This window comes from Passer montanus, unplaced genomic scaffold (genome assembly GCF_014805655.1).
Source record: "Passer montanus isolate IOZ18808 unplaced genomic scaffold, ASM1480565v1 scaffold5, whole genome shotgun sequence".
Lineage (NCBI taxonomy): Eukaryota > Metazoa > Chordata > Aves > Passeriformes > Passeridae > Passer > Passer montanus.
Window position 1 is genome coordinate 16,952,670 of NW_024369929.1, and position 25,369 is coordinate 16,978,038.

A 25,369-nucleotide genomic window follows, 5' to 3' on the forward strand; every position below is an offset into this window, starting at 1 on the left:
GGAAAAAAAAATAAACCATGGATGTGAGAGGCAGGTTTGGGGTGAGTGAGTTGGGTGGGAGGAGGTTGGGGTTTGTTTGCTTGTCTTTGCATTAGAAATAAACTTTTGCTAAAAAATAAAAAAAGACTCGGGTGGTTTATTTTCTACCAGCAGCTTCAACCCCCCCACACACAATTCAGTGAATTATTCCTCCCAAACCACTGCAAACCCTAAATGTTATTCTGGAAGCAGCCTGGAAAAGACTTGCTTTCCTTCCTTGGAGGGATCGTTTGTCTTCTTTTGAAGTGTAGAGGTTGCAGGCTTGAACTTACAGACTAAAGTTTGTCTTAATTGCTCTGATGTCACAACCTCGCTGGCAGATAAGAGGCGATGGATGAGCCGGCAGCCCCCGTTCCTCCAGGTCCTTCTGGAAAGTGAGACAAATTCCCTCCCTGTGAGCCAGGCAGGGCGGCGGCAGCGCTGCCATTTATTTATCCCTAACAGTTCAGCAGCTTTTCCTGGATAAAAGGTCTCTCTCTCCCCCTCTCTGTCTCAGATTTAGTTTAAAACTCAGCGATCCCAGGGCTTTTCCTGCTGCTTTTCCTGCCAGGGAGGTTGGGAGAGGAAAACTCGCCCTGGAAATCCCAACTCTGTGTGGGATGGAGCTGGGAAAAACCTGTCTAAAGCAGGGGCAGGATTATAATTCATGTGGTTCATCAGTGGGATGAGTCCAGGGGAATCTGGGGCCTCCATCTCCTTTCCTCACCCGAATCCCGGGATTCAGTGCAGCCGGGGATCTGCTCATTGCCCCTTCCCAGCAGATTCTGGGGGATGGGGCTGGAGGAGAGGGCAGGGGAGGGAAGTTTGGGATGGAGCAGCTCCTCTCAGCCTTGCTGGCATTCCCAGCTGAGCAGCAGCGAGGTTGGGCCTTCCCAAAGCTCCCCCTCCTGCCTGGATACGGGGTCTGGGGCTGCTGTGTCCCCACATGGACCCCAATTCCTGCCACACCCACCACACCGAGGGGCACAGCTGAGGGGGAATGCAGGAAATTTGGCCAGGACGGAGCTCACCCACGTCCTGGACCCAGCCCAGCTTCTCTCCCTGCACCAGGAACATCCCAGTCCGTGTCTGTGCCTTGTGGTGAGCCTGGCACGGGGCACCCCAGCAGTGCAGGAACCCCCAGACCTGCCCCAAGGGATCCCCCAGGGATGCAGCACCCCCGGGCTGAGCAAACCCTGCCTCGGGGCACTCAAAAATCACTTTGAGGTGGCCAGGACACAAAACACGCCCCAGGTGTAACGTCACCCTGTCCAGAAAATGTCCAGGGATGGGAATGAAGCTCCAGGGGGATTTTCCTGGAAGTGCTGGGTGCTGGGAAGGGGCTCAGCAGTGCTGCTCTCCCGCAGGCAGGAGCTGACCCGACCTGGGGCTGCCCGGGGATGGTTTTTCCCTCTCTCCTCTCCCCTGCTGCAATTTTTTGGAGTCTGAATTGTGGCGTTTCTTGGCTGGAAAGGTGGCAGGAAATGCAGCAACATCACACCCTGCAGCTGAGTGCTGCTGGGAGCATGGCATCGGGGTGTGTAAGGAACTCAGCAGAGGATCCCAGAGCTGCAGAGTGACCCCGATCCCCTCCTCACCCCGGCAGCCCCACACCAGTGTCACCTCTCTGTCTCCCCTCCTCAAACCTCAGTGACGATGATTCCCGGGAGTGTGGATGTGGGGAAAACGGAATGTGTCCCATCTGTGCCAAAACTTCCAATATTTCCCCCATTTCCCTTTCCCATTGCCCGGCAAAGCTCCCGTGAGAAGAGCCCGTGGAAGTTCGCCTTTAAATCAGCACAGAATTAGAAAATATTTTGTTTCTCGTATCCCCCGGCCGAATGCAGCCCGCTGCCGGCACTCCAAAGGCAGAGCGCCCGTCTTTGTTTCCCGAGGAGCCTGAAGGGCCGGGAGGGCAGGCGGGGCTGCCCGGGGTCCCGCACCTGGCGCTGTCCCCGCGCCCCACGCCGGCTCTGTGGTGCTGAGCGATAATCAGCAATCGCCGGGAACGGCTCTCGGGAGCCTCATTTGATCCCTGGATACCCCAGAGGAAAAGCCAAGGGAAGGGATGGAGCTGCGGGTGGCGTGGGTGCTTTCCTGCCTCCCGGTCCTGCAAGGAAAGTTCACCCGGAGGGACCCACGGGCAAGGACGGCGGGAGCGTGCGGGCAAAACCGGGGAATTTGGGGCTTTGTTGGGAAAGAAAAACTCCTGCAGGGAGCCAGATCCCCTGGTGGAGAGCGAGAGCGGCGGGAGCAGCGGCTCGGAGGCGGAGGGGCTCGGAGGGGGCGATGCCCCCGCAGCGGGCACTGCCCCCGCCGTGCCCAGCGCTGCCCTGGGCAGGACAGTCCGGGAGCCACCGCATCCCACGGGAGCTGCCCCGGGAAGCGCCGGGAGCCCGGGCTGGGCAGGGCAGGAGGGGCAGGGACTGTCCCAGGTCGCGGCTCCTCTCTGCGGGGCTGCTCCGGGGGCAGGGCACACACTGAGCCCCTTCGGGCAGGGAACAGGAGAGGCAAATCCCGTTTCCAGGATGCTCCAGGAGCCCCCGGGCTGCTCAGCTCCTCGGACACAGCCCTGTCCTCCTCACACTCCCGTTGGGATGTGACACCCGCAGACAAACGCAGAGAAACTCGGGGACACCCCGGGGGCCGCCCTTGCCCAGCTGCCACCGGCGGCCCTTCAGGGAACAAACACACCCCAGGTGCCCCCGAGAGCCGCAGAGGATCCAGCTGTGCCCCTGAGCCGCTCCCGGGGTGCCCCTCTGCGCCCAGGGCGGGTGTTTGTGGTGCCTCTGCCCGGGGAACCAGGTGAGGAGCAGCCCGAGCCCAAAGGCTGCAGCTGGGTGGCAGCGATGTCCCCGCGGGGACAGCCAGGCCCGGGGGGCTCACGGGAGGAGCTGGAGCCCACTGAATGATGCTGAGGTCCTGGGCTGTGTTAGGATAACTCATCTTCGGCATTCCCGGGGGGCCCCACAGGCACCAGAAATTTTGGAGGGATTCAGGGGGGTGTCCTCTAAACTTTCTGGCTTCCTCCTGCTCCCCCAGTTCACCAGCACCGGCCAGCCTGGACTGGGAAAACCTAACGAGGAAAAAGAGAAATTTTAAAATCTCCTATTGCAGTATTTGGTCACACGGAATAAAAAAAATAAAAAAATAATTTAAAAAAAAGGTTGTGCAAGCTGCTCTAGAGGAAGGTGTCCCTGCCCATGGAGGTGGGGTTGGAACGAGAGGAGCTTTAAGGTCTCTCCTAACTCAAAGCAGCCACAGCGAGCCTGTGATCCTGCGCCTTTCCCGCGGGGAAGCTGCAGCGGGAGCTGCGCTGAGCCCGGGCCGCGCTCCCTCCAGGCTCTCCATAAAGCACCGGACAGGATTTATGGATTGAGCCTTCCCGGCCGCTGCCGCCGCGGCTGCTGCCGGCCCGCGGAGCAAGTTCAAGGTTTGTCAGAGCCGGAGAGCCGGAGGTGTTTAATGGCAAATGGATGTCTGGGGCTTTTATGGGCAGCAGGAGCAGCAAAACTTCCCCGCGGCCGCGCAGAGCTGCCAGGCCCGCAGGTGAGTGCACGGCCCGGCAGGAGCCGCAGCGCTGCCCGCGCCCCGTCCCGCTCCATCCCCGCCCGGCTCCTCCCCGTCAATAAAGCCGTGCCCATCGACCCCGCAGCCGCTCCGGCCCGGGAGAGCCGGGAGCCTCAGAGGCGCAGGGGGGGTTGGGTGGCGGGGGACAAGGTGACAGCAGCTGCGGGGCCGGGGCACACTGGGGACAGCCGGGGGGCTGTGGGGATGGACAGAGGGGGAATGGTGGGGGCCACAGCAAAGGGGGTGCGCGCTGGGAGAGCCGGGATGCGCGGAGAGGCGGGGGTCAGGTGTGCCCAGCCCCGGGAAGGGATCCCGAGAGGAAGCCCCCGGCTCCCCCGAGCCCCGCACGGCTCCCGCTGCTCCCCCCGGCCCGCGGGGCTCAGCAGCCGGGTCAGGCCGAGTGTGCCCGGCCTGCAGAGAGCCGCCGCCCGCTCCCTTTGTCAATGTCCAGTAATTAAAATGTCACCGTTTAATTTTCAGGCCTCTCGGAGCAATCTTTTCCTAATAAAGAGTCTAATCGAAACGCTCCTTCCCCCGCCTCGGCGGGAAGGGCCGCGGAAGAGGCTGCGGAGGTGCAGAGCCGCCGCGGATCGATGGAGAGAAGCCCGGATTGATCGGCCTCTAAAATTAAATTTATTGGGGTCATGGTTTTATATGGTGCTGATACAACTGTTAAATGGGGAACATTCATTTCCAATAGGAGGCGTTTATTAAACTTCCACTGAATTAGACCGCCGTGATTTATGTGGCAATCTCGGCTCAGCCCTCCAGGAGCGCGGGGCCTTCCGCGCCCGCCACGCGTGATTATTTATTTATACACCCGTGACACGGCTCCCTAAGTTTTAACCTAAATTATCCACCGGCTTCGTCTGCCGGCGGCACCGGCCCGGGGAGCGGGGAGGGACGGGGGTCCCGTCGGGGCGCGGCGCCCACCCCACCGGCCGCGGCCCCTCCGCGCCCCCGGCCCCGGGGGTGTCCCGGGGGGGGTCCCCGCTTTGGGGGGCGGCGGAGCCCGCAAACGTCCCGGCTCTCGCGTGCGGCGATCGTTGAGCGTTAATTAGAAATTCATTACAATTAAAAGCCGCGCGCACACGCCTTAATTACATCTGATTTTTAATTCCGAATCCGTGTTTACACAGTAAGCGAGACGTACCTCCTGATTATCCCCAATACTCTTTATACTGTACTAATTATGTAAATTAAACCTAATTAACTGACAAAAACTGCAGTCAATTCAACTGTTAAAAGATACGGCGGTGGCGAGGAGCGGGGAGCGCGGCCGGGGCGGCGGGGCCGGGGTCGGGCCCGGGGCCGCTCCCCTCCCCGGGGCTCCGCGCCGCCGTCGGGGCCAACCGGGGCCGCCTCCGCCGCTCCGGGCTCCGGCCGAGCTCCGCGGGCACCGGGCAGAGGCGCGGCGGATGGAAGCGGGGCAGAACCGCGTCCTCCCGGAGCCCCCGTTCTCCTCCCCGGGCCCGGCGGTACCGGCTCGGTCCGCGCCGCCGCCCGCTCCCGGTGCCTCGCAGCCCGGCGCGGCTCCCGCGGCTCCGCGGGTGCCGAGCGGGGCGGAATCACCCGGAACGCGGTGCCGAGCGGGGCAGGATCCCCGGAACGGAACGCGGTGCCGAGCGGGGCTCGACCAGCGCGGGAGCGTCTCACCGCGCTCCTGCCTCCGTACGGCTGGAGGAGAGGGGGGGGCTGGCGAGGATAAATAATTAAAAGGCGAGGAATAATTACCGGCTCGGGTTGCGATCTTTGCGGGAAGGCCGCGCCGCAAGGCCCGGCCGGCAGCGCCCGGCCTGCGTCCCCCCCGACGGCGCGTCCCGGGGGGAGCGCGGCCGGAGCTCGGCTCGGCCGCGGAGGAGAAGGTGGCTCCGCACCCGCGTTTGGCTCCGCGGCGGCTCCGCCGCATCCTGCCGGTGCCGCTGGTGATGGCGGGGAAGGAAGGCGCGGGGGCACGCACAAAAGTGATAGCTGGGGGCGATCCGCGCCGTTATTAACTTCTGTTTGATCGCTGTAATTGCGCCGATCGCGGCCGGACGCGATGATTAATTACAGTTTAATTAAGGTGGCCGTGACGAGCGCCGCATGCGGGAACCCAACGCGGGCAGGGATGCGGCGGGGGGCCCCCCCCCCCCCCGCCCGCCCCCGCCGCTCACCCTCCGGTGCGCCCGGCGCCTCCGCCATAGCGCTGCGTCACTTCCGCCGCCGCCGGGGGCGGGGCCTCGCGCCCGCGGTGCCCGACCGCTGCCGCCAGGGGGCGCTGCCGCTGCGCCACGCCGGCACGACCGGCGGACACCGAAGCGCCGGCTCTCCTAAGCCGCTCGGCCGGTCCTGTCGGTCGGTCCTGCCGGTGTGGCGTGAGCCCTCGTGGGGAACGAAAAACACGAGCTCGCCCCCCTCTGCCCCCTCCTCCCGGCGATTTCGTTGCCCTCCGTTGTCCCCCCCTCGTCCCCGGTACCGCTCCCGCACCCGCGCCCCGCACCGGAGCGCGCATCCCGGCTGCGAGAGGGATGCGCGGCAGCAGCGCATCCCCGATTTCGATGGGGTCCCTCCGCCGCTCTCCCCGGGCTCCTCTTTTCGTTACCGCCCGCTCCCCACGCAAACTTTCAACGAGCATCGCTCCCCCCGGGCCGGCGGCGCGGCGGGAGGCGGCGCGGGGGGGACCCGGGGGCGCGGAGCCCCACGCAGGTGCGGCGCGGGGCTGATCCCCGCTCTTACCTCGGGCTGCCCGGGCGGGTCCCCGCTCGGTGGCGGCCCCCCACGCCCTCCCCCCCTCCTCCCGCTCCCTCCCCGTTCCGCCGTGCCTTAAAGCCGCGCCGTGATTGACTGGAGCGCATCGGTGATTGACGGCGGCGGGGTCCCGGAGGCCGTTAATGTAAATATGCTGGTGCTAAGTGGGTGTGTCTTCCCGTTATTTTAGCTGTCACCGGATCAATGTGCAGCGTCTCCAAGTACGGATCCGGATCCTCCCTCGGTGGCGCGGCTGGTCACTCGCTCTTGTTGCATCTCGCCCGGGCGGACGCGGCGGCGGCGGGGCGGGCCCCGCAGCTCCGGCTGCCCCGGGCAGGGGCTCGCTGCCGACGGGCCCCCCCGGCCGATGGCGGCCCCGGCCCCGGGCTGCGGCCCCTAGTCCCGAGCAGAGCCTGCACGTCCAGCCGGGCTCCGCGGCGCGGTGAGTGCGAGCGGGCGGCGGATGGAGGGGTGGGCACGGGGATGGGGGGGCGCAAAGCGGGGCGCGTTTTCGGGACTCGCTCCCCGTAATTTTGTGTAATTACCACGGAAGCGGCTTAAGCACCGGGAGCCCTTCCCGCTAAGCCAATTTGCCTGGCTCGCTGCTGCCCTTCTGCTACGTGCGGCGGGCGCTGCCCGCCCCGGCCCCTAATCCGCCCGCGCCTAATCGCCTGCCGGGGACGCCACAAAGGGGCTCCGGGCCTCCGCGCCCGCCGCCCCGCTCCGCCCGCGGCCACCGAGCGCCAAGTTTGGGCCCGCCCGCTCCGGCCCGGGCTCGGGCCCCAGGGACGCGCCGGCCGCATCCTCCGGCGCCTTTCGCCGGAGCCCGCCCGGAGCCCGCCGCAAACCGGCACGGCACGGCACGGCCCGGCGAGCCGGCACAAAGGGAAGGGACGCGGCACCTCCCGGGGACTCGGCGAGGGAGGCAGCGGAGGTGGTGACCCCACCGGGGTGCCCTTGCCCCGGGCTCCCGGGTTCGCTCAGCCGCGGGGCCGCGCCCGGCGGGAGGAGGCGGCGGCGCTCGGTACCGGCGGCCGCGGCGCGGGGGATGCGCTCCGGCCCCGGAGCGGCGGGCCCGGAGCGGCGGCGCGGCCCCGGGAGCGCCTCTAACCTGCGCCTTTCCCCGATTTCGTTTTGCAGGGGCGTTTTGGGGGGGAATGGAGGCGATCGCCAGTCAGATGGGAAATGGGAGAGATGCAAGCTCCTCCCCAAATTCAAAGCAAGAGCTGCAGCCGTACCAGGGCTCCAATACCCTCAAGCCCAACCAAGTGGGTGAGACCTCCCTGTACGGCGTGCCCATCGTGTCCCTGGTCATCGACGGGCAGGAGCGGCTGTGCCTGGCGCAGATCTCTAACACGCTGCTCAAGAACTACAGCTACAATGAGATCCACAACCGGCGCGTGGCCCTGGGCATCACCTGCGTGCAGTGCACGCCGGTGCAGCTGGAGATCCTGCGGCGGGCCGGGGCCATGCCCATCTCCTCCCGCCGCTGCGGCATGATCACCAAGAGGGAGGCGGAGCGGCTCTGCAAGTCCTTCCTGGGCGAGCACAAGCCGCCCAAGCTGCCCGAGAACTTCGCCTTCGACGTGGTGCACGAGTGCGCCTGGGGCTCCCGGGGCAGCTTCATCCCGGCGCGCTACAACAGCTCCCGCGCCAAGTGCATCAAGTGCAGCTACTGCAGCATGTACTTCTCCCCCAACAAGTTCATCTTCCACTCCCACCGCACCCCGGACTCCAAGTACACCCAGCCCGACGCCGCCAACTTCAACTCCTGGCGCCGCCACCTCAAGCTCAGCGACAAGACGGCCACGGAGGAGCTGTCGCACGCCTGGGAGGATGTCAAGGCCATGTTCAACGGCGGCACCCGCAAGCGGACCTTCTCCCTGCAAGGGGCGGCCGCCGGCGGGCCCGGGGCCGGCTCCCCCGCCGGCCGCCGCTCTTCCCGCACCCCTACGGCTTCCCCGCCGCCGCGTTCGGACTGTGCCCCAAGAAGCAGGAGGAGGCGCTGGGCGGCGCGGGGGGCGGCGAGGCGGGCAAGGGCGGCGCGCTGCCCCCCGGCATGTTCTGGGGACCCCCGCACCCGCACCCGCACCAGCCGGCCCAGCCGCCGCACCAGCCCGGCGCCGCCAAGGACAGCGGCGTGTACCCCTCGTTCCCCGTGTTCTGGCCGGCCGCCGGCAGCCTGCCCGTGCCGCCCTACCCCGCGCAGAGCCCGGCCAAGGCTGGAGCCCTCGGGCAGCGGCCGCAGCAGCGCCACCCCGCAGGAGGGCGCGGGCGCCGAGGGCGAGCGCTGCCCCAGCGCCCTGTCGCGGGCGGCGGGCGAGGAGGAGCGCTCCGGGGACGAGGCGCTGCTGGCCCCGCTGCCGCTGCCCAGGAAGGGCAGCTACCTGTCCGCCTTCCGCCCGGTGGTGAAGGACGCCGAGAGCATCGCCAAGCTCTACGGCACCCGCGAGGCGTTCGGCGGCGCGGGGCCCCGCGGCCCCGGCTACCTCTCGCCGGACTTCCTGAGCGAGGGCAGCTCCAGCTACCGCTCGCTGTCCCCCGGGGGCGACACGGCCGAGGAGCCCGAGGTGGACGTGGAGTCCAACCGCTTCCCGGAGCCCCGAGGGCAGCCCCGAGCGCAGCGGCAGCAGCGGCGCCTACGAGGTGCGGGGCCGGGCAGGGGGGTCTGCCCCCGGGGGTCCCGCGGGCCGGGCAGGGGGATCGGCCCCCGGGGGTCCCGCGGGCCGGGCAGGGGGATCGGCCCCCGGGGGTCCCGCGGGCCGGGCCGCGCTCCTGACTCGCTCTTTTGTAGGTGTTCGCGCCCGAGAGGGGGGAGCTCCTGCCGCCGCTGAAGCCCGCAGCCTCGCTGGGAGCCCCCGCCGCCTTCCTGTGCACCCCCGAGGCCAAGGGTAACGCGGGCCGGGCCGGGCAGCGAGGGCTCAGCCCCGGCGGGGCCGCCCCGGGGCCGATTTCGTTTGGGGCTCTCGGGAGAGAAGCGAAACAAACGGGATCCGGGCGGGGAGCGGGGCCGGGGCCCCCCCGGGCCCGGGGATGCCGCGGCCGGTGCGGCGGGGATGGGCCGGCGGGGCCGAGCTCCTGCCCCAAGCTACTTTCGAACGGCAAAGCGATTAGGATGTCCGCTAAGAAGGTTTTAACGAGGGCTTTGTCCGTAATTATGTAATTAAGGATATATCAGGACCATACTTTCATTGCTTACGGTTGAAAATCGGTTTATTAACTTTTAAGAGCAAGATAAAGAAGACAATCACTCGGCGGCGGAGGATTTAGAGAGCAGAAAATCCTATCAGGACCAAAGGAATGTCTCTCATCCCAGCCCTGTAAATACCGACAGAGGTAAGCACCGCTCCGCGGGGCGATGCGCGGCCCTGCGCGGCCCCCCCGGCCGGGCTGACGGCGCTGTGGCCCCGCAGGCGAGGAAGGGCTGCCCATGGATGTCACCGGGACGCAGCTGCTGGAGAAGGACATCGAGAACCTGGCCCGAGGTGAGGGGGAGCGCGGCTGGGGGCGCGGGGCGGGGGTCGCGGCACCCCCGGCCCCTCCCCGCCGCTCGAGGTATTTGTGTTTTGTGCAGGAGTGATTAACTCCTGTGATTAATGTAACGTAATGCGATTAGCGCGCGCTGAGCCGCCTCCAGATGGAAAAGTGCGGGCTCCCCTCAACCCCGCCGTGTATTTTTAAACAGATGAGTTACAAAAACTGGTCCTGGAGCAAATGGAGCTGAGGAAAAAGCTGGAGAGGGACTTCCAGAGCCTGAAAGGTACCGGTGCCCCATCCCCTGCCCACCCCCCCCGGCCGGGCGCGGCGCTGACCCCCGGCCCCACAGATAACTTCCAGGACCAGATGAAGCGGGAGCTGGCGTACCGGGAGGAGATGGTGCAGCAGCTGCAGATCGTGCGAGGTGAGGCCGAGCCCCTTCGTACTTTTGGTTTTGTTTTATTTATTTGATTTCCTTTTAAAAAATTAATTTCATTTTATTTATTTCTGATTTTTTTTGTTTGTTTGGCCGAGCGGTTTTCAGTTTATTTTTGGGATTTGTTTGGGTTTTTGTTTGTATGGAGTTTTTTTAATTCCGTTTTTTTGTTATTTTTTTCCTGTTTGTTGTTGGTTTCGTTTGGTGGGTTTTTTTTTGGTTTTTTTTTGTTTTGTTTTGTTTTGTTTTTTTTTTCCCCGTTTTCTTTTATTTCTGCTTTTGTTTCATTCTGTACCTTTTCTTAACTCCTCTCGCGATTCCGGGCTGCCCCGCAAGCGGCTGCGAGGCATCTCTTACCCGGCAGCGAACGAACTTTCCCTCCCGCCATCCCTCCCACTCGGGCTAAATTAAAAACCCGAGCCGTAAAAGCATCTCCCTGGCGAGCCGGGAAAGCCGAGCCCGGCTTGGCGCCCCTCTCCCCCCGTGCCCTGGGGTGCCCTGGGGGGCCCTGGGGGTCGCTCGGGGCGGGCTCAGCCCCGTCAGCGCCGCTCCCCCCGCAGACACGCTGTGCAACGAGCTGGACCAGGAGCGGAAAGCGCGCTACGCCATCCAGCAGAAGTTGAAAGGTACCGGGGGGGTTTGGGGGTCCCGGGGGTCCCTCCCCGCCCGGGGGGGGCTCCGGGGGTGACGGCTCGGTCCCTTGCAGAGGCTCACGACGCGCTGCACCACTTCTCCTGCAAGATGCTGACCCCGCGGCACTGCAGCGGGAACTGCTCCTTCAAGCCGCCGCTGCTGCCCCAGTGAGCCCCCCGGGCCCCCACCCCGAAGCCATGCGGGCAGAGCCCACACAAGCCATTCCCACGAGGAGCCACCTGTACATAGAGCACCCGGAGCCCGGCTCTGCTCGGACTGGCGCCGGGGCGGGGGCGGCCCCGCTCCGCCCCCGCTCCCTCCCCGTGTGTCCGTCCGCTCCTTCCACCCTCGTCCAGACTGGAAACAAAAGTGGCTATGTGCAATGGATATAAATGTACTGTGATTCTCTTGGTACAGTATTTGTCGGATTTTTATTTATTTATGATGTATATTTACCCCCTCCCTTCCTTCCCGCACCCCTGTAAATCCTGGATGTAACGGCACTTTAACGGGCGGCCCGCGGCTCAACACCCTCGCCCGCTCTGCGGACAGCCCCCTCTGTACGTGAGCTCGGTTCTTTAATAAAAACACACTTCAAGAAGCCGCCTGGTGCGTGGGGCTGGCCCGGGGCTCGGGGTCCCGGGCCGGGCAGGCGGCGGGAGGCGCTCCCGGTGCCCGCTCCCGTTGCCCGCTCCCGGTGCCCGCTCCCGGTGCCCGCTGCCCCGCCGGGCTCCCCGCTCCTCCCCGCGCAGCCGGAGCTCATTAATGCCCATTTATATGCTGCTTTCACACATGACGGTATCGCATTAATGAGCTCGGAGAGCGGGCGCGGAGGTGCGCGCACACCTATCAGCCCGAAATAGCCGGTTTTTAGCCCAGAAAATAACCGGGCACCGCAGCCGGGATGGGGAACGGGACCTGCAGCGGCGCGGGGTGAGGTGAGGCGGCACCGGGCGAGCTCCGGGGGACCGGGAGCGGGGGCAGGGATGCGATCCCGGGGCTCGGGGCCGCGGAGGTGCCCGGGGCTGCGCTGCCCGCCGGCCCCGGCAGCTCGGCGGAGAGGGAGCTGCTGTTAATTAGCTGCCGGGCTCATTAGGCCGTTCCGCGGCCTGGGCCGCCACCGCGTGGGCGCAGCCGGCGGTGCAGCTCCCGGTTCTGCCCCGGTTCCAGCCTCGGGATCCGCTGAGCGGGAGCAGCATCGCCCACCCACCCTGGGGGGGAGGAGGAGGAGGAGGAGACCCCTCCCAGCCAGGGCCGGGTGGGATGAAGGTGAAAACTCTCGGGGAGAGAGCCCAGGTGAGGTTTTTGGGTTTTTGTGCGTCCGGGTCTCTCTCTCAAGGTTTCCCTGCCCTGGATCCCCGGAGTGCCCCCGGCCGGGCTGAGGGGCTCGGGGCAGCCTCGGGCAGCGGGAGGTTCTGCAGCGGGATGAGCTTCAAGGTCCTTTCCCAGCCGTTCTGGGGTTCTGGGATCCTTCCTTTGGTCACAGCCACCTGCACAGGGCGTGCCGAGTGCGACAGGAGACCCTGGGCAGAGCAGGGGGTGGTGGCACCCCCAGGCAGGTGGGTGCAGGGGGGTCACCCTGCAGGGCACGGAGGGGACGTGCGACCCAGGGAGGTGAATTAAGGCTCCGAGCTGAGCTGAGAGGCTCTCACTCCAGGCAATGAAACATTTGCACCATTTTGGGGTTTGTAGAGGGGCACCAGAACCTTTCCCTTTGCATTTTGTGCCTCTCTGGGTCGCTGGTGCCACCCCGCAGAATGGCACTGGGTGACCCGCAGAGGAGGGGCCCTGGGTGTCCCTCCAGCCCATAATTTCATCCCGGCCCCGCTGTGCCCACCTGCCCCGGCGGTGCCTCCCACCACGGGCACAGAAATGAGCCATTAGGTTGTATTAATATTGCCCCACTACTTAGTGCTCATTAAAATGTGCTTTGCAGAATTTAATATGCGGCTTGAAATGACACAACGTATTAAGTGCTTAATATACTAGAAATTATGAAACTATTACAGTCTAAGTAATATGAAATAATTAGAGTGAATTAAACTTCACTGGCAGAATGAGGGAAAGGCTTCAAATTTTTTATAGGTTTAAAAAAAAAAATTTTTGTCGTTGTTTAGTCTCAAAATAGTTGAATGTGATAACAGCCCCTGAAAATAAACAGCCGGAGCCAGGATTTTTAAATAATTAAAGCAGGAAGGAGCCCGGAGCGCCTGTGCGCGAGGAATTGGGAATGGGGGAAGCAGAAGGTCTGCTGGCCGCAGCGGATGGCGCTGCTCTTTCGGGCCGGTGGCGGAGCAGAGCCGAGGAGCGGCTGGCCCGGGCTGGTCCATATGCTGTCCCGCTGTCCCTCCCCGTGTCCCGCTGTCCCCCCGTGTCCCGCTGTCCCCCCCCGTGTCCCTGGGGACAGAGCGGAGCTGGCAGCGCCTCGGGGGTGCGCACACCCGAGACCCCCCGGGAAACCCCAGCCGGGATTTTCCCCTTTGGGAAGCGCTCGGAGCCATCCCGCGGGTGCTGGGGTTGAATTCCGGGGGTTTTTCCCGGCAGGAGGCGATTCCCGGGCCCGGGGAGGGTTTGGGCCCGGGGGTGCCCTCAGGAGCGTCTCCAGCAGCGATGCAAGTGCCGGCTTTAAACAGGGGTGGGAATGGATGGGATGGATGGGAATGTGCCACTGGGCACCGAGCGTGTCCCAAACCTCTGCGGCTCCCCGTGTGGATGAGTTTTAGATGGATATTGGGATGGAATTGTTCCCTGCGAGGGTGGGATGGAATTCCCAGAGCAGCCTGGCTGCCCCTGGATCCCAAGGCAGGACGGAGCGCCCTGGGAGGGTGGCAGGTGTCCCTGCCCATGGCAGGGGTGGCACTGGACGGGCTCCAAGCTCCTTGCCACCCCAATTCCCGATTCCAGGAAGGCGCCAGGAGGTGGCGGCCGCGGCGCCGCTCAGCCCCGCGCTGTCCCGGAGCCGCTCCAGCGGGGCTCTGAGCTCCTGCCCCGGCAGTGCCCGGGCTGCCCCGGGGGCACGGCTGCGACATCTGCCCTCCCGAGGAGCCTGTCCCCGTGTCTGGGATGTGCCGGCACTGCCGCGGCTCCCAGCTCGCTGTCCCCGCACCAGGGTGGCAGACAGGGACAGCACCGCTCCCGCTGCCGGCTGCGCTCTGTGCCCCGGCCACTGCTGCTGCTCGTTCCTCTGTCCAGTCCCCAAATCAGCGCTTTGGCCAGGAGGATCCTGCGGGCGCTGTGCCCAAGCTCCAAGGTAAATAACCCCGATGTCCCTTCCTGCCCCCCGAGCGCTCGGGAGCCCGGGAGGTGGCACTGGCTGTGCCCAGCCCCGGCCCCTTGGGAACGCATCCCAGCAGGATCCGCTCCATCACCTTCCCAGGGCGTCCTCTGGGCATCTCCTCCTCTCCCACACCAAAGCTGCGAGCTCCAGGGGCTTTATCCCAGCCCAGCGCTGCTGTGACCCTTTGGGGGTGATCCCGTGGTCCCACAAGGGTGTGGAAGATTCCCGGGATCCTGCCCCCCTGGATGTGTTTGTCCAGGATCCAAACAGGACCTGAAGGGTTCCAGTGTGACCAAAATGTTCCCGTGGTCCCAGGGATGCTGGCGGGATCCTGCCCCCCTGGATGTGTTTGTCCAGGATCCGAGCAGGACCTGGAGGGTTCAACTGTGACCAAAATGTTCCCGTGGTCCCAGGGATGCTGGCAGGATCCTGCCCACCCTGTCCAAGCAGGACCTGGAAGGTTCAGCTGTGGCCAAAATGTGCCGTGAGCTGTGGCTGCCTGCAAATCCAAAAAGCTCTTTCCTGGGAAAATCCCAGCTGTCTCAGGGTCTGGCATAGGGACAAGGTGATGTTCAGTCCTTGCCTGGCTGGAGGTTCCTCCTGCCTTCTCTTCATTTGTTTTGGGAAACCCGTTTAATTTGAGTGATGATGTGTGTAGCTGGTGTCCTTTGGGTTGAAATCTGGCATTTTAGGGGTGAGTGTGAGCAGGACAGCGAGGAGCTGTGCATGAACAGGGGTGTCCACGTGTGAGGAGAGGTGGCTTTAATTAAATTGGTTCAATTTTGGGTGCTAACATGACTTTGTGTGTGTTGCTCTGCTGTGAGAAGGGAGTGAGCAGAGCAGCCCTGCCTTGCTTGCAGACTCACTTTTATTTTCACACAGCAAAGTGAACCCTGTGATTCTCCTGGAAATTGAAACCACATTTTCCTGGGGTTTTTTTGCCCCTCAAAAGCTGACAGTCCCTCCCTTTGATCTCCTTTCTGACTCTTAACAAAGTTGTGGGATCTCCATTTGGAGGGATTGTTTTGGAGACCTTGCACCTTAAGATGCAATCATAAAATCTTATTTGCGTCTTATTTGATGTTCTTTTGGAGAAATCCAGGCTGAGCAGCTCCTCCTGCCCTCCCAAGGGGGTGTTTCAGTCCCCCACCCCTGGGTGGCTCCAGGGGCTCCCTGTCCCTCCTGTCCCTGCAGGTGAGGGCTGAGTGGGGGCAGGATCCCCTCCCCGAGCCCCTGGCACGGGTGGGAATTGCTGCAGACCTCCTGCCCAGGAGGAAAACCCTTTGGAAGAGGCCAGGAGCACTTTTTGGGAGCTGCCCTGGCTCTGGAGTGGAGCTCAGCCTTGGGCTGAAGGGCCATGAATGTCACCTTGGCCAGCCCTGGCTCGCAGGGGCCCTGCCAAGTCTGGCACGTTTAATGTGCTCCTTTCCCAGGCATTCCTGGATTTATGGCTCCGTTCAGCTCAGCCCGCATGGAAAGCTCCCTCCAGAGGGTCACTCCACGCCACAACCTCTGTGGGCTCCCTGGAGGAAGCTGATGTGCTATTCCCTGGAAGACTTCCCCCTGAACAGGGCGTTTAGGCTGGATTTGGTGGGAATTTGGGCTTTGGAAGCTGGCAGGAGATCAGGAGATGTGTCTGGTGATTCTGTCTGAAGTTGGGGCTCTTACTCTGCTGCCTGCTCTAAAGGCTTCCTTGTTTTCAGGTGGGATGGATTTGGGAACGTGCTAATTGTGTAAAAATGAAAGAAAAAGAGGGGAAAAAAAGGAGAAACGTGTGAGAAAATGGATTTTAGCGATGCCTGCACCACACTGAGGAGCACATTTGGAGCTGGTTACCATCTGCAGCACGTGGCCAAAGCAAACACCACCAGCCCGGCCAGCTTTGGCTGCGTGAGTGCCATAAACCATTGCAAGGGCATCCAGACTAGCACAGCCCTGGAACCGCTTCCAGGATTAGGTCTCACTCCCTTGAAAAATAAACCTTGGCAAGAGCTCCGTTCTCCCCAATAAAAATTCCATTTTCACAGCTCCAATCAAGTTTTCCAGAGCCGTGGTCCAAACGAGAAACTGCACACAGCATCTCTGACCCGGGAGAAGGAGATGGAGCCTTGCATTTCAAGCTGTGCCAGGCTGGAAATTTCCAGAGTTCTCGGTGTCTCGCCCGTGGCAGAGCTGTGGAGTGTCCCAGGAAATCTGCTCCTGGCACAGCAAAGCTCTGCCACAACCAAATTCCTGCTCCCAGGTGGGTGAGGCTCCTCGGCAGGGCTCCTCACGGAGAGCTGGCATTGTCCAGCCTGGATGGAGAAGAGAAGGTTCTGGAATATCTCAGAGCCCTTCCAGGGCCTGACAGGCTCCAGGAGAGCTGGGGAGGGACTGGGCATGAGGGATGGAGGGACAGGACACAGGGAATGGCTTCACATTGGAAAATGGGAAATTTGGGTGGGATTTTGGGAAGGGATTGTTCCATGTTTGGGAGGGGCTGGGATGGAATTCTCAGAGGAGCCAGGGCTGCCCCTGGATGTTCCCAACACCAGGCTGGACACTGGGGCTCAGAGCAGCCTGGGATGGTGGAAGGAGCCCCTGCCCGTGGAACTGGCCACTTCCAGAATTCCATGATTCCCTGAACTTTTCCATTGGGTCTGTCTGTGAAGGGAGGATCCACACCACGCTGGATCTCTGTGTCTGAAGATGCCCAGAAACAAAAACCTGGGTGAGGCTGGGGCTGAAATGCTCAGGTGGGCTCCCAGTCATGGCAGCACGCTGGAGTCTGTGGCACCAGGGGGTCCAGAACACCTTTCATGGAGCTCTGGGCAGGGGAACAACGTGTAAAAACAACAGATGTGGCAAATCTCATCCTGAGAGCTCGCCACGGCTTGGTTTTGAGACAACAATAGCCTGGGTTTAAATTGCTTTGGGGGTTTTTTTTGGTTTGTTTTTTTTTTTCTCCAAGAAAACCTCCATGGGCAAAGAAATGATTGAAAGAAGGAGAAAAGGCTAAAAGTGCAGGTGGGGATTTGCCTAAAGGGAGCTGAGATGGGGAGGAGGGTTGAGCCTTGGAGAGCTCCTTGGTACCTGCAGGGAGATTTTCCTTCCGAGTTCCTGGGATGGATCCCAAGGGAATGACGGTGATTCAGTGTCCCATGAGCAATAGTCCTTCTGGGACATCCCTGTGGAAATGTGGCACTGCCTGAGGCTGGAAATGCAGGATGTGGCTGGGGGTGTGATTCCATTGTTGGTTTGTATTGCTGCATTTTTAATTTTAATTTTTATTTATTTTAATTTTTCCTAGTGAAGAACTGCCATTCCTACTCCCACATCTTTGCCCGAGAGCCCCTTCATTTCCAAATCACAATAACTCAGAGGGAGGGGTTTACATTTTCCATTTTGGGGGAGGCTCCTGCCCTCCTCAGCAGCCACCTGTCCTTCCAGACCAGGACAGGCACCTGGGGACACGGCTGGCACTGCCAGGTTGGCACTGCCATGTTGGTTTGTATTGCTGCATTTTTAATTTTAATTTTTATTTATTTTAATTTTTCCTAGTGAAGAACTGCCATTCCTACTCCCACATCTTTGCCCGAGAGCCCCTTCATTTCCAAATCACAATAACTCAGAGGGAGGGGTTTACATTTTCCATTTTGGGGGAGGCTCCTGCCCTCCTCAGCAGCCACCTGTCCTTCCAGACCAGGACAGGCACCTGGGGACACGGCTGGCACTGCCAGGTTGGTGCCTGGACCGTTCCTGGAGGGATTTTCCAGCCTAATGATTCCTCCTGGACCCTTCTGCAGGTTTGGGATGAGCTGGGGTACACAGGGGATGACTGTGGCTGTGTCCATGTTTTCCCAGGGTTTTCCAGGCGGGGCTGGCTCTGCAGCTCCTCGGAGGGGCTGGAACAGCAGCGTGGATTTTCCCCTGCTGGGGCAGCAGAGCAGAAGGGACGCGCTGTGCCTGGCTGATAACGAGGAACAAACTCAATTAACCACCACCAAACCCCTCTGCTTGCCGTGGGACACGGAGTCCTGAGCACCTCAAACCACACCCGGCCCTTCAGACCACGGCAATAATGGGAATTGCTGCAGGTTGGGTGCTTCTTTTCTTTTAAACACCTTTTTTTTTGTTTTAAACCCCTTTTTTTCTGTTTTAAACCCCTTTCCTGGCCATCATTTTACAGCTGGTTTTTCTTGGACACATGGGAACACCCCTGGTACAGCAGGTCTGTCACAACCCCGCTTCCCAGAGGGGAATTTGGCCCCCAGTCTGCTCCAGGATGTGCCATTAATCCATCATTTATTGTTTGGGAGAGCCCAGATGTGAGCACAGGAGCAGCCACTCCACAGCAATTTTGGCCAAGAGGTGCCAATTATCCAATTATTTCTTGGTACCATTTGAAAGAATTTTGGGTCCCCAGATGGGAGAGAACTGCAGGACATCTTCAATGGGAAGGGAAAAAACAGTGCTAACAGTCTGTCTTTATTAGCAGAGAAAAGAAAGATATTTTAGCTAAAGGCTTCCAACTTGAAAAAAAAAGGAAAAAAAAAAAAGGAAAATTCAACTGAGAGAAGTTACTGTTTTGAAAGAGTTCACTGGGTGGAGACATCAAACAGAAAGGATCTTGTGTAATTCTGCTTTCTTGGTCTAATGCTAAATTCACCCCTTTATTCCTTGGCTTTCCACAGGGAGATGGCCGAGGAATGCTCAGGGAAAAGCTGATTTTGGAGAGGCTGGAAGCACGAGGCACCTCCCGGGATCGGCCCCAGCCACTGCTGTCCCTCATTCTTGTGCAGACAGCTGATATTCCCGAGCTCTTCCCGCCCTCCAAGTCCTCTGCAAGTGTTAAGTATTTTTTTGCATCCAGCAAATGGAACAATAACAGAGGACTTAATTTTCCCATCTGTCAACTCATCCCGAACAAATTGTACGTCTTTCTCTTCGGAGTGAAATCTCAGCTAAATTAAAAGCTGTAGTGTTCATTTTCATGTAGCAGAGGTTCTGGAGGAAATTCTGTCGTCACATTTCTGCCTGGTTTTTGGGTTTTTTTTCTATTTTCTTTTTTAACTGTGTTACGAATGATGGATGGTTTGTTTTTGGAACTCGGGTGTTGGCTCTGTCTGAGGTGCCCAGCTTTAAACTGTGCTGCCCCAAAGTAATGCTGAGCAGGTTGAAGCCAGAATTTCATGGAATTCTGGAAGGATTGGGGCTGGAGGGACCTTAAATCCCATCCAGTGCCATGGCAGGGACACCTTCCACTGTCCCAGGGGACTCCAGCCCAGCCCTGGGCACTGCCAGGGATCCAGGGCAGCCACAGCTGCTCTGGGAATTCCATCCCAGCCCCTCCAGGGAACAATTCCTTCCCAAAATCCCATCCCTCCCTGCCCCCTGCCACTGGGAACCATTCCCTGTGTCCCGTCCCTCTCCTGGAGCAGCTTTGGGCTCTACCAGGAGCCTCCTTCTCTTCTCCAGGCTGAAATTTTGGGGCACAAACGCCGTGTCAAGGAAATCCAGGGTGAGTTTTTTTTGGAGATGTTCCTGAGCTGCTGCAGAGCCCGAGGGCCTCGAGCCCGTGGTGACACCAGAGGTGCCACCCTGCCCTGCTGAGGGCACGGCCAGGCCAGGGAGTGCTGCTCCTTCCCCTCTGACCCGGGCTGCAGCACGGGGTGTCCCAAGAGGGGTTTGGCGTGGCACAAGAGGGGCTTGGGGTGTCCCAAGAAGCATTTTGGGCATCACAGAGGGCATTTTGGGTGTCCCGGGAGGCTTTTAGGGTGGCAAAAGAGAGGCATTTTGGGTGGCACAAGAGGCATTTTGGGTGCAAAACCCCCCTTTTCTCTCAGAGTTTTATTTCTTTGCAGATGCCATCTGTCCTGCCCTCCTGCTGTCCCAACTTCACCCAGCTGGCTGGCTCAGATAAGGGCTCCAGGGGCAGATAAGAAGTTCTTTCCCTTCTCCTCCCTCTTCTGGAGCAGCAGCAAATGGTGAGGCTGAGCTTTCACAGCCCTTAAACACCCAGGAAAGTGAAACTAATCCCAGGCTCTGGGAAAAACATTTGTCAACGCAAATCCCTGGTGAGAGAAGTGAAATAATAACCCAAAAAAAAGTTGGTTGCCCTTCTCCTCAGCAGCCCTGAGCCACCCTTGAGGTTCCAGGGCAGGGTCACCTGGAGCAAACCCCAGTTCTGTGATGTGGCAAAGACACACCCTGCAGGAGGCAGCTTGGAATTGGGCTCCGGAGCCGTTTCCATGGGAAAACAAAGGGGATTCTGTGACAGCGCAGAGCAAGTGCCAGCTCCGGGCTAGGAACTCTCTCCAGCCCGTGCTAAGTGCAGGATGTTCCTCACCAGGTCCCTCCAAGCCAGCAGCAGCTTTTCCCACCCTTCCCCATCAGGCAGCTTGAGTGCAAGGTGGTGACAAGCCCCAGAAAACTGGGAGAATTTCAGGGCAAATCAATGACTTCTCCTCCTTGCCTGGTGCTTGTCCCTCAGAGAGGCATTCCCAGGGGATATCCATGGATGCAGCAGGAGGCAGGGGCAGGAATCCTGAGGAGCTGTGGGAAGTGCCCCACACCGATGATGAAGGAGAAGAGTGATGCCTTGGACTGAGCTGGAACAGGGGCTGGGCAGAGCTCCAGAATAAAGCAGGGATTGATTCCAAGGATCTCCTCCATGGATCCACCTTGGGCAGCAGCAGAGCCCAGCCAGGGCTGCACCCAAGATGAACCCAAATGGCCCCAAAATGCACGAGGGTCACGGCTCTGTCCCTGGGCTCAGCTCTGCTCCATGTGCACATTGCAGCTCAGTGTCCAATCCCACTGCAGCCCCTGCAGTCCCATCCTTGTTTTCCTCTCTTCATTCCACGGGCTTTGTGCTCCTGGGCTGAGATTTGGATCATCTGTCCTTGGTGCCCAGCTGGAGCAGGAATTGTTTTGTCTCCCTGCTCTGTGCACAGCTCACCATCCCCAGTGTGGAGCCCAGACCCACACACTAAAGCAGCACTGAACCTGAAAAATAGTGCAGCCCCTGCAGTCCCATCCTGCTTGTTTTTCTCTCTTCATTCCACGGGCTTTGTGCTCCTGGGCTGAGATTTGGATCATCTGTCCTTGGTGCCCAGCTGGAGCAGGAATTGTTTTGTCTCCCTGCTCTGTGCAGAGCTCACCATCCCCAGTGTGGAGCTCAGCACTGCACACTAAAGCAGCACAGAACCTGAAAATACAAAATCTACACCTGAGGCACCAGGAGGAGGGGCAGAGGCAGCTCCTGCCCGGCTCGGGGCGCTGGGAGCGGCTGGAGCCTCTGTCCAGGACCAGGAGGAGCTCTGGAGCAGACCTGCAGCGGGTCAGGCTCAGGTGTTTGTTTTTGCTGGCAGGTGCTGATGTCAGGACGAGGGACGTGGCCACACAAGGGTCTGCCCTGGTGGGGTCACGGTGCCAGCAGCAGCGTGAGAGCACACGGGAAGGGGCAGGAAAAGCTCCGGAGGTTTGGGTCGGGGCTGCGCACAAAAGGCTCTTTGTGCCCAGGGCTGACAGTGAGAAATAAAGAGGAACCTGTTGATCGAGGAGAGAAATGGAGGATTATGCAGAGAGCACATGGGGGGGAAAAGACCTTGGCTGTTTGTCTGGCTGTCAGTCTGGTCCGTCATTAAAGCGCTTCACTTAAAATTTAAAAAAAATTAAAATACAAAAAACTCTTAGAACTTTAAACCTAGAAACTAAAACTTCAACAAAAAAATTAATATGAAATCTTAAAAAAACCTTCTAAACTTAAATATTAAAAATATGTAAATTTATAATTTAAAATAAAACCACGTTAAACTAAAAAAAAAATTAAAATATAAAAAATAAAATAACTGCAAAAATAAATAAAAATTAAAATACAGTGCTATATAAATATGATATATTATAAAATTATATATATGAATATATGTAAAGATGCAATAATATAATTGTAATAATAGCAATATGAAAGACTATGTAATTATATAAATATAAGTAAATATATAAATATTATATATAAGTAAATGTATAAATATTATATATATTATGAATTAAAATAGAATAAATTTATATATAATAACACAATTAAGTAAAAAACCTTGGACTGTAACACAAATACAAGATCCAAACTCAGCCTCTAACATGTAACACTGTTTTTTCCTTAGCAGAGGCGCTCTGGCTCGCAGCCAGCCGGGCGGTGTTGGGACAGAATCAATGTTTGCAAACCCCTCTGATGGCAGCAGCCAGGCTCAGCCCCGTGCCTGCCCATAAATCCAGGACACAAAGAAACGCCGGTAACAAAACGCCTGTAACTCAGCACAGCTCCTGGAAGGAGCCCAAAAGCCGTGTCTAATGCTAATAATAAGCGTATTTCCCAAAGGTAACATTTGATTTCTCTCCAAAACGAAACATATTTGAAGCTCTGCCTGGTTGGGGTTGTATGGAGATTAACCGGGGCGCTTTAATGTGTGGCTGAGTTTGTAAAGCCTTCAGCCAGCTCTGGAGGAGCTGCCCCATCCTGACAAGACCCAAAACCACTTCCCAGATAATGTGGTGTTTTCCACAGCGAGCCTGGAAAAATCCAGGGAAGGGCTTTGGGTTTGTGGCACGCACATCTGGCGAGCCAGAGCGCGGAGCGGCGAGCGCAGAGCGCGCTGACCAGAAATGTTTGTGCTGAGCATCGATGGGCTGCCCAAAATGACCTCCAGAGCCCGTGCAGAGCTCCGAGGGCTTCCAAAAAATCCATCCCAGCCCATTATGTGCTGGAATGCATCCGGGTGCACCATGCCTGGAGCCTCTGCTAGGGAGAGCGATGGAAACGGGTGGGATTCGGGATAAATCAGGCTGGTGGAGGGGGGAAATCACGACAGAATGCTGTCCCCTGTTTTGTTTCTTTATCTTGATTTCTTTATCTTGGTTTCTTTATCTTGATTTCTGTATCTTTGCAGCTGGGGGAGGGGAGCCCCAGAGGGAGCGGGCCCTGGCTGCCCCGCGAGCGCTTGCAATCAATGCAGATAATGCACTTGGAAGTGCTCTCTCCTCTGCTGGTTTTCCGTAAATCGCTGGGCACAGCTTCCCAGTGATAATGGCAGAGCTGCGCCTGTGCCAGCACGGACTGAGCTCCAAGTGAAAAAGGAGAGTGCAGTTCCTTGGGATGCTTTAGTCTGGGAGCTCCCCCCGGGGTTCCACCTCTTCTTCCCGTGGAACAGAGCGTTCCTCCCTTCCCTGGAGTTTACCCAAAGACACAACGAACCCAAACATCCTCCTCCTCCTCCTGGAAGTGCTGCTCAGGGAGGTCTGGAGTCCCCAGCCCTGGATGCTGAGCTTCCAGAATGCTGGAATGGTTGGGCTTGGAAGGCACCTCAAAGCTCTCCACATCGTCCCAGGTGTCCAAGGAATTCTGGATGTGGCACTCAGGTGACAAGGTGGGGATGGGGCACAGCCTGGACTCCATGACCTCAGAGGGCTTTTCCACCCTCAGGGATTCTGGAATTCCTGCTCACCAACCAGAGCCTTTTTCCAAGCACTGCTCTTCCCTTCCCCTTTGCCATCCTGATTTTCCACCCTGGTGGGTGGGTGATACATTCCCAGAACAGCTGGATTAGGCCTAGGGACGAATTAGCCTCATTGAAAATATAAAATAATAATTAATCATTAAAAATACAAACTAATAATTCCTTGTTCCAAGTTTTCCATGGACAGCCCTGCCAGGGATTGAGTGCCTGATGCTGGAGTGGGGCTCAGCTTTTCTTTAAAGCTATTTTTTAACTGGAGGCAGCTCTATTGATGTGATTTGGGAGGGCAATTTTTGGGACTCGGTGACCTTGGAGGGTTTTTCCAACCTCAGGGATTCTGGAATTCCTGCTCACCAACCAGAGCCTTTTTCCAAGCGCTGCTCTTCCCTCCCGCTTTGCCATCCTGATTTTTCACCCTGGTTGTGGTGGATTAGGCTTAGGGTCCAATTAACTAGATTAAAATAGGTCCAGTGATTTAGTTTAACAGTATAAGCTAACAATTCCTCATTAAAAATATAAACAAATAGTTCCTCATTCAGAATATAAATTAAGAATTCCTCGTTCCAAGTTGGTTTTCCATGGACAGCCCCAGCAGGGATTGAGTGCCTGATACTGGAGCTGGGGTTCAGCTTTTTTTTAAATACTGTTTTTTTAACTGGAGGCAGCTCTATTTATCCATGCTTTGGGAGAGTAATTTAATGGGTAAATATAATCTTTATTAATATTTTCTTTGTTAACTCATTGATGTTGGTAAAGAGCTTTGAAGATGAAAGCGCTGTGTGCAATAAATATTAACGTTATTCCAACTTATTTGAATGTTGCCAGCATTCCAGCTCCAACATCTTTCATCCAAGAATCTCAAAGTGCTTTTCCAAATGTTAATTAATTTCCTCTCAGCAGTCCAGGGAGACACCTTTTATCAGCAGCATCTTCCTTTCCCCAAGGAGTTGTTCCGAGTGCATTTTACCCCACGGATTTGGGCAAGCTCAGGGAATGTGGCAGGCGTTTTTTGGGATTGATCCAAGAATTCCAGGCTCCCTCCCGTTCTCCCAGCCCTGCTGCCTGACAGCATTCCCTTCCTGGGAGTGGGGTGTGACTCTCAGCTGCTTTAGTGGTGGCTCTTGAAAGGAAAAACCCAGGCAAGGATCACAAGCCCCACCCAGGGCAGGGGAGGAAATGAAACTCTTCCAGATCAGGATGATCCCAATCAGGAATCCACAAATTTTCAGGATTTTCTGTGTGCAGGAGGAAGTCTTGAGGGGAAGTTGAGTCAGAATGTTGTAATTCTTGCTTAAAAGATGATTAAAATGCAAGTATTTTCTGAAATGCAGCGTAGGTGAAGATCTGAGGTGAAGGAAATGAAACTCTTCCAAATCAGGATGATCCTGGTAAGGGATCCACCAATTTTCAAGATTTTGGTGTTTCATTTTTTGATTTTTCAGGAGGAGATCTTGACGGGGTGTTGAGTCAGAATCTCGTCATTCTTACTTAGAAGACCATTAAAATGGAAATATTTTCTGAAATGCAGCACAGGGGAGGATCTGAGCTAAAGGAAATGAAAATCTTCCAAATCAGGATGATCACAGCCAGGAATCCACAAATTTTCAGGATTTTTGATCTGCAGGAGGAAATCTTGATGGGCTGTTGAGTAGAATCTCATAATAATTCCTATTTAAGGGAAGATTAAAATGGAAGTATTTTCTCAAATGCAGCACAGGTGAAGAAGATCTGAGC

General features: G+C 58.5%; 1 protein-coding gene and 1 long non-coding RNA gene across 2 annotated transcripts; both read left to right on the forward strand.

Annotated features, from left to right (window-relative positions):
- The first annotated feature begins 5,629 nt into the window (after positions 1–5,629).
- On the forward strand, positions 5,630–11,231 carry SKOR1 (SKI family transcriptional corepressor 1). Its single transcript, XM_039723024.1, is given in 13 exon segments — positions 5,630–6,335; positions 6,509–6,789; positions 6,904–7,342; positions 7,459–8,203; positions 8,245–8,547; positions 8,549–8,984; positions 9,113–9,209; positions 9,547–9,654; positions 9,732–9,803; positions 10,004–10,078; positions 10,145–10,219; positions 10,792–10,857; positions 10,938–11,231. Coding segments are annotated over 13 exon segments (3,501 nt in total). The 3' UTR covers positions 11,036–11,231.
- A 455-nt stretch (positions 11,232–11,686) lies between these two features.
- Positions 11,687–24,769, forward strand: LOC120509215. Its single transcript, XR_005629195.1, has 6 exons — positions 11,687–11,802; positions 17,985–18,217; positions 18,815–19,053; positions 19,599–19,641; positions 19,985–20,107; positions 22,286–24,769. It is a non-coding gene; the product is annotated as an uncharacterized LOC120509215 (long non-coding RNA).
- Positions 24,770–25,369: the final 600 nt, after the last annotated feature.